The sequence below is a fragment of the Suricata suricatta genome, chromosome 11 (genome assembly GCF_006229205.1).
Source record: "Suricata suricatta isolate VVHF042 chromosome 11, meerkat_22Aug2017_6uvM2_HiC, whole genome shotgun sequence".
Classification (NCBI taxonomy): domain Eukaryota; kingdom Metazoa; phylum Chordata; class Mammalia; order Carnivora; family Herpestidae; genus Suricata; species Suricata suricatta.
The window spans coordinates 9,785,057-9,793,214 of record NC_043710.1 but is presented as its reverse complement, the minus strand read 5'-3'; the positions used below and the strand labels follow the sequence as shown (position 1 = coordinate 9,793,214).

Genomic DNA, 8,158 nt, shown 5'->3' with positions numbered 1-8,158 from the left:
GAGACTCCCAGCTCCCCAGACGGGCCTTCTGTGGAAGTGGGTCCCAGACGGTCCCCTCCCCCAGCCTCAGGGGGAGCAGACCTCCCTACCCTCCTTCCTCCAGGGCCTCCTGCCTTCCTGCGCTCTGCCCCCAGGCCTGTGAGCTGTGTGTGCAGCCTTGTCCCAGAGCCTGGGCACAGCTGGTCCGGCTCACATTTGTGTCTCCAGGGTCTGGCACAGAGCAGGTGTGGATAAATGGTTGTTGACATAAGGAAGATAATGACATGGCTGTCCTCACTGGGAGCTCTCATTTGACACCGAGGCCAGGCTGAGTCCCACAGGCTGACACAGCACAGGCACTGCCTAGGCACCAACCCGCCCGATTGGCTCTGGACACAGGTGCAGGAGCAGGCGCCCAGGGTCCCACTGATACCCACAGGTATCCCCCCTTGGGTTGCTATATCACATAAGGGGCGTCCGGGAGAATCCCACAGGAGGGTCTGGGGCAGGAGAGGGCACTTGGGTGGCTCAGGACAGCAGCCATTTACCAAGTGGTACGTAAGGATGTCGATATTCTGACAACCAGTATGACTGACAATCAGCCACGGGCACCCGCACCCCATGTCCTGTTCCCTCATGGACACCTTCTGTGTGCCACCCCCAAGTAGCAGGCTGGCCCCGCATCACCCCCATCTTCTGTAACGCCCAACAAGCATCTTATGAAGGGGGTATGGAAGGCAATGACCTTGTGGTCTGGAGGTTAGAGGCTGGGGTAGGCTGCTGCACCCTGTAAACACACACACACACACACACACACATACACACACACACACACACCACTAACCTTCCCCTCTGGAAATGGGGGGAAGGAGTAGCTCTCCAACCAGCCTGAGTACCAGGGTCACCTGAGAAGTTTCTTATTCTAGAGACTTCCCCCAGCAAGTCTCTTTCGGTCATCCGGGGTGAGACGCAGAACCCGTTTTTTTAAAGCTGTGCGGTGGCTGTGAGACACAGCTAGGGTGGGGACTCACCGCTGCCAAGTGTGCAATGCTTGCCCCTAACTGGCTGTGAGGGGTTGGGCACCCGGCACACCTTCTCTGGGCCTCAGTGGCCGTGCCCAAGAATCTGGATGCTGTAAAGCCATGAGCGCCTCAAAGCAGCTTGTTTTACACAGAAGCCCAGACAGCTGGGGTGACATTCAGGTCCCGGGGCCTCTGACCTGTCTCCAGCATTCCTCGTGCTGTTAATTATCAGGATGGTGGGGATGGGGGGCACTTGGGTGGTTCAGTCGGTTGACCGTCTGACTTGGGCCCAGGTCATGATCTCACGGTTTGTGAGTTCGAGCCCCACATCTGTGTTGTCAGCGCAGAGCCCACTTCAGATCCTCTGCCCCCCTTTCTCCCTGCGTGCCCCCCTTTCTCTTAAAAATAAATAAACATTTTTTAAAAAGTATCAGGATGGCTTTGTGCCAGCCCCCACGGAGCTCCAGTTCACTCTGTGAGCCCCAGCCCCCGCTTTCCACAAGCTCCGGGGTTCTTCAGTGAGAGCTGAGCCCCGTGGAGGGGCTGGGGAGCCAGTGTCCCCAGAACGAAAGGTCAAGATGCTCACCTGGAAGTACACCATCCAGTAGGGCACCAGGGTCACCATGACGGGCAAGATCTTCACCAGAACCTGGAAGTTGGCAATGTCCTCTTGCTGGGAAGGGCCAGACTGGGAAGACCTCTGCGCAGGCACCGTTTGGGTGCCTTGGGGGTCTCTGTGGGGCCATGGGAGCAGTGGATAAAATAGCAGCCATCGTCACCACCACCACGGCCACCATTATCCCCTAATTTAATCTGGCTCCCCTATCACCAGTGACCATAGCCATTACCTCCCAAATCACCCATCTCCTCCCCCCACTGTGAGCGCCACCTTCTCCATCATCACCATCATCACCACTGGTGACAGCCTCACCATCATCATCGTTGTTAGGGAGGTGACCGCCCCCAAAGCCAGCCTCCCGCGGAGTGTTCATTTCACCCCGAGTCACTGTCCTCGCTATTACCTCCTTTCCTGCACAAGTGGCTGATTGAGGCCCATCCCACCCCCAGAGCTGTGGCCCTATGGCCCCGTGGTCCTGGGGAAAGTAGACCAGAGCCCGTGGTTAGCAAAGTCTTCAGGGATTTTCGACTCACAGCACCAGTTTCCAGGGGGAAGCAGGGGAGTCCCAGTCCAAACCGGACATTAGAGAGGCTGGCCCAGGTTTGATAACCCCCCAAGCCCCCTGCTCACTGTCTGCAAGTCCATCCTCCTCGACAGATGACATTACAGCCCTCTCCCCACCTGATGAGGTAGGAGGGAGCAGAGAGGTAGGGGTGCAAGGAAAGTGATCAGGAAACAGGACAGATCAACCACTGCTATGACCTTTGCCCTTTGTCCTGACAGGTTTCTAATCCCTTCCTGCTCAAGAGCCTTGCCTCATCCTTTGAAAATTAAAAAAAAATTTTTTTAATGTTTATTTTTGAGGGGGGGAGGGGCAAAGAGAGAGGGGGACACAGAACTCGAAGCAAGTTCAGGCTCTGAGCTGTCAGCACAGAGCCTGACACGGGGCCTAAACCCATGAACCTCGAGATCATGGTCTGAGCTGAAGTCAGACGCTTAACCGATTGAGCCACCCAGGCGCCCCTTGCCGCATCCTTTGAGATGCTGAAAGGGATAACACCAGTGTTGTCCTTTCCAAGGAAAGGCTGCCATCAGCTTCTCTCCGCCCAGCATGTGATACTGCTCTTCCACTAGTGGGTGCTTAGTTCCCCTGCCCTTGAATCTGGGCCAGCCTTGTGGCTGTGCTGACAAACGGAATGAGCAGAAGTGATGCTTCTGCTTCCTTCCCTTTGGAACGTTCACTCTTGGAAAGCTCCCTCCTCTGGCAAGCCAGACACCTTGCTGCGGAAGCTCCAGCCACAGGCAGGAGGCCCCCTGCAGGGGAACCAAGGTGTCCTTGTTGGCAGCCAGCATGGAATGCTCACATAAGTGAGCTGTCTTGGATGTTCTAAACCCTTCGGGTCTCCAGATGACTGCAGTCCCTCCAGTGACATCACCGGCTCAGCCTAGTCACCCACAGAATTGAGACAGGTCATAAAAGGTGGTTGCTTAACCCGCTGGGTTCCGGGGTGGTTTGCTGGGGTGCAGTGGATCATGGAAACAAAACGCCACCACAATGCACCAGCTTGGAAAAACACGTTCTGCACCTTTCCTGTCTCGATCCTACCGACAGCATCTTTGATGGGCTCCAAGGCCTCCAAGTTTGCTTAGCACAAGTAGTCAATGAACTCAGGAAGGAGAGCAGCAAAAGGAAGCCATTGTGCATTCGCAAGATCAGGAACCATCCTCCCTGGGATGCCGGCTGATGGAGGAGGGGCAAGCTTGGCTGATTTCTTAGACTTTCTTGTACTTAATGTCAACGTGGTGTTGAATTATTTCTAGTATATCCCAACAGCCTTTGCTGGTGCCGTGTCTCCATCATCACCACCTTGACTGCCATTGTCAGTTACTGTGGATTTACCTTCACTGTGGCCGCTAACAAACCCCTCCATCTCTATCTTCATCGCCACCATCACCGTCAAGACCGTCATACTTTCTACCATTAGTCTGTTGCCAGTACCACCACCACCACCTTGACCTCCGTCACAGTGGACAGCTCTGGCCCCTGGAGAGCAGGTTGTCATAAAGGGCTACCGAGGGAGCTGGACCCAAAAGTTCTTCCAACCGGACTGTGCCTCCCCAGCAGAAGCACAGCACTTGCCCCCTTCACCAAGAGCCCCCTGCTTACCTAGCAGAGTGTCGGTGCCACAGCCGAGGACAGCAGTTTTGGAGAGCAAGTTTAAGCATAGAGGACACCTGGCTGCCTGTGGGGGGCTTGGTGACAAAGATGGGGGTGGCAAAGAGGAAAATGAAGAAGGCCAGGCCCACGCAGCCCACAGTGATGCCGTAGCCCAGCGGGAAGTTGATGTTCTGTTGGATAAAGGCCACCACCAGCAGCGACAGCACAGCACCCGCATTGATGCTCCAGTAAAGCCAGTTGAAGAAGCGGCGGCTGGCCTGGCGGCCAAGGTCCATCACCTGCGGGGCAGGGGTGAGGGTAAGGGCCCAGGAAACCGGCGGGCACCCCACCACCAAGTACCTGAGCCCCCTTTCCCACAGAGGCACTTCCTGCATCAGGGGGTGAACATTCCAGCACTTCTCTAGCCCCTGATCACTCAACAGACACTCAATAAATAGCTGTTCATTGAATGAATAAACCTTTCCCTTGGCAGTCACTTGTTAATGACCAGGACATTTTGGCACAGTTGTTTCTGCTTTTTGGTTTTGGTTTTTGTTTTTAATGCTTATTTACTTTGAGAGAGACAGAGCATGAGGAGGGGAGGGGCAGAGAGAGAGGGAGACACAGAATCGCAAGCAGGCCCCAGGCTCTGAGCTGTCAGCACAGAGCCTGAGTGGGGCTCGAACCTACAAACCGTGAGATCATGACCTGAGCCGAAGTCGGACGCTTAATCACCTGAGCCACCCAGACGCCCCAGAACAGCTGTTTTTTCATGCCCATGGCTCACAGCGCTTTTTAATTTTTGCCAAGTGGAGCACACAACAGATGTCCGATGCCATTTTGTTCATTTCCGGTTGATGTAGCCCTTTATCTTTGACTGAATAGCCTTTATATGCATCACCTTTATAATCAGAAGAAAACCAATAAAAATCAGGTTTGTTCTGCATTATTAAATATGATGGATACATATTACGGCAAGAACAGTTAAGAGTCTAATTGAGAATCTCCTCTGCAATTTGGAGATGCAGAGTTTTCTACTGTGGCCCATCCCTTCCCCTCGACTTGCTCCCTTGATATACAGGCAGCCAAATAAGGTTGGCATATCAGGGAAAACAGAGGTGGGCTCAGACACAGCCCCGACAGAGGGTTCTGGCCTGGGGGAAAAAAAAATCAGACCCCCCAGCAAGGGCAGCAAGACTGAAAATCTTTACCCAGGATTTGGATTGATCTGCAACAGTCAGGCCCCAGGCCCCCTTCCGGTCTGCTGGCTGGAGCCAGCTGACCCCACCCCTCCCAGACCCGGGTCCCAGTTCTGATTCAGTAGCTCTGGGGCAGGGCCCAGGCGTCTGCATTTCTAAAAGGCAGTGAGGACTAGAGGTCAGTTCTCTCTAGATGATTCTGTGCACATTACACCCATCACCCTTTCAACACACCGCCGACTCTCAAAATCCAAAAAAAAGCTCTCCTGTTTTGTCACGCGTTACTTTCTGTAACTGCATTGGGGGAAAAGTGTGTATTTTGTTCCTTTTCCAAAAATAAAATGAGAGTCCATAGGGATGCGTTTCCTCGGAGGTTCTGAGGGGGTCCTCTCGGCAACGGAGAAGGAGGGGCATGTCCTCTCCATGAGAATTTTTGCTCTAGACTCTCAAGCAGAAAATTAAATAAGTCCCATTATGTGCAGCCACTTCCAATTATTAATTGAAAGTAAATGAACACGACAATTGCAGCTCTAAGGGGAAGACCAGGCAGCCCATTTGGGATATAAATGAGCTCTCCCAAAATGAGCACTTTGTCGAGAATGATGGATGGCCCTTTCTGAAATCAGCAAGTGTGTTAAAACCGCGGCCCCCCGGCTACGGCTGTGGGCCGGTGGTGCCGACTCTTCCCGCCTACACATCCTTCATCCGACTGCCCCCCAAATTCTGCAGCAACCCCTCACCACTCTGATGTACCTTTCTCCGTTACCCCCATCCACACTCCACTGCAGCCAGAGACGTTTTTAAAGAACTCATATCCAGTGATGTCCACCCGTGCCTGAAATCATTTTAGTGTTTCCAAGCTGTCCTATGTCAGGTTCAGACCCCGTAGGGCAGCCTTCTAGCCTGGCCTCACCCAGCCCAATGTCCAAGCTCAGTAAACAGGAGAATGCGCAAGAGCAGTTACCACTGTCGATGTCACAGGAGTTCTGCCGCCAGATGGAGTGAGACACTGGGGGCACTGGGTGGCTGAGGCTCTCTGGAGGTCAGTGAGGTCAAGGGCACAGGTTAAGGGCAGCTGGCAGTAGAGTGGATGTCAATGAAGAGTACAATGAAGGGAAGGAGAGGGATTCCTATTGATAGATGTTGGGGATCTCCTCCCCTGAAGGAAGGTCAACAGCATCCAAGGAATGGACAGGCTGCCCCAGGGCCACTGAGTCCCCCATTGCCAAAGAATTCAAACAGGCTGGTTAGGGAAGTCCTTGGCAAGGACGCTGGAAACTGTTGGATGCTGAATTGTAGATGCCAGCCCGATGCAATGATTCTTTTTAAAATGTCCCCTTGGGGCGCCTGGGTGGCTCAGTCGGTTAAGTGCTGGCTTCGGCTCAGGTCATGATCTCACGTTTCGTGGGTTTGAGCCCCGCGTAGGGCTCTATGCTGACAGCTCAGAGCCTGGAGCTTGCTTCCGATTCTGTGTCTCCCTCTCTCTCTGACCCTCCCCTGATCGCACTCTCTCTGTCCCTCAAAAATAAATAAAAGATATTAAAAAAATTTTTTTTAATTAAAAAAAAGTCCCCTTGATGATGGTGAATTCATACAATGAAAGAACATTTGGAAACAGAGACAATGAAGGAAAAGTACAGACTAGTCCAGTGGCCTGATCTTACTACTGCTACAATTTTTTCTTGTTTCCTCTTTTAGTAGACTCCTAGTCTTTCATATGGCTATTCATATGGTTGTTTACTAACACCAGAGATGGTTGTTCTAATCATATTGCAGGTTACTTAAAATTATGGTCTAATATCCTACTGAGGAAAGCTATCAAAACATAGCCATGTCGTGAGGCATTGACTCATTTGTTTAGTAAACGTTTACTGATGTCTCCTGTGTGCCAGGCTTGGTCCAAAAGCATACAGAGAAACGTTCAGAAGTTAAGAGATTCGCCCAAGTGCTCCTGGCTCCTTAGTAGCAGAGCTGGTATCTGAACAAGTCGGCTTGAACCAACATCTCCCCCGGCTGGCCAGGAAGAGGCTTTCTCCTTCCCTGGCCCCACATCCCTGTAACATAAAGATTCATGGAGGCGCCTGGGTGGCTCAGTCTGTTAAGCCTCCAACACTTGGTTTCCGACCACGTTACGATCTCACAGCTTTGTAAGTTCTAGTCCCATAATGGAGGCTGTGCTAACAGCAAGGGGCCTGCTTGGGAACCCTTCTCTCTGCCTCTTTCTCTGCCTCTCCCCCACTCTCACTGCCTCTGTCTCAAAATAAATAAATAAACTTTAAAAAATATGGGGCTCATGGTGTGGCCTGAAGTCTGCCTTCCTCCTCCTTGACTTGCTATGTGACCTCAGCCGGTTGATTAATATCATAACCTCAGTGTCCTCCTCTGTAAAACGGACATAATAACACTACCTACCACCTGGGTAGTAAAGAAAATTGAAGGAATTGAAACACTGAAGGTGGCTCACAGTCAAAGAAAACCAGCCATCCACTACGGTTTTTACCATCGTGGCCATCGTGACTGTTGTTAGAGGTAACTCCCCTCTTCCTTCGAATAAGGAAACTGGGCGCACTAAAGGGAAGTGGCTGGTCCGAGGTTGCTCCAGGCACTCCGGCTCAGCCCCCGACGAACCCCGCTGGGCCTGTGCGCTCCCCGGGCCCCCGTGCCAGGTGGCCTGCCCACCACTCACCTGGTCAGCCCCGAAGGAGGTGAGGTTGCTCCGGATGGAGCTGGCGGCCAGGGCGAGCAGCAGCAGCCCCGAGTAGAGCGTGGGCGCGCAGTACGGGGCGGACGAGGCGCGCGGGCAGGCGGGCGACGGGCAGGCGGACCCCAGCGGCGCTTGGGGCACCTCCCCGCAGAAGGAGCGGCGGCCGTCGAGGAAGGCGGTGGCCAGCAGCAGGCTGGAGGCCGACAGGTAGATCAGCAGGCTGAGCGTGATGGAGCGGTGGCGGCCCAGGTACGCGTCGGCCAGCCAGCCGCCCACGGGCGCCAGCAGGTAGGAGGCGCCCAGGAAGACGAGCGCAGCGCGGGACGCCTGCTGGCCGTCCCAGTGGAAGCTGGCGCTGTTCAGGTAGAGCACGAGGTTGGCCGAGATGCCGAAGAAGGCGGCGCGCTCTAGCGCCTCCACCAGCAGCACCGCGGCCGCCGCCGTCCGCCGCCACCGTCGGGGCCCCCGCGGCCTGCG

General features: G+C 54.0%; 1 protein-coding gene across 1 annotated transcript in view; it reads right to left on the bottom strand.

The window, feature by feature from the left end:
* Positions 1 to 8,158, bottom strand: part of SLC15A3 (solute carrier family 15 member 3) — a 20,667-nt gene that overhangs the window by 3,895 nt on the left and 8,614 nt on the right. Inside the window, exons 2-4 of the mRNA XM_029915452.1 lie at positions 7,664 to 8,153; positions 3,788 to 4,077; positions 1,436 to 1,735 (exon numbers count right to left, since the gene is read on the bottom strand). Of these exons, the coding sequence (XP_029771312.1) occupies positions 1,436 to 1,735; positions 3,788 to 4,077; positions 7,664 to 8,153 (1,080 nt within the window). The remainder of the gene's footprint in view (positions 1 to 1,435; positions 1,736 to 3,787; positions 4,078 to 7,663; positions 8,154 to 8,158) is intronic.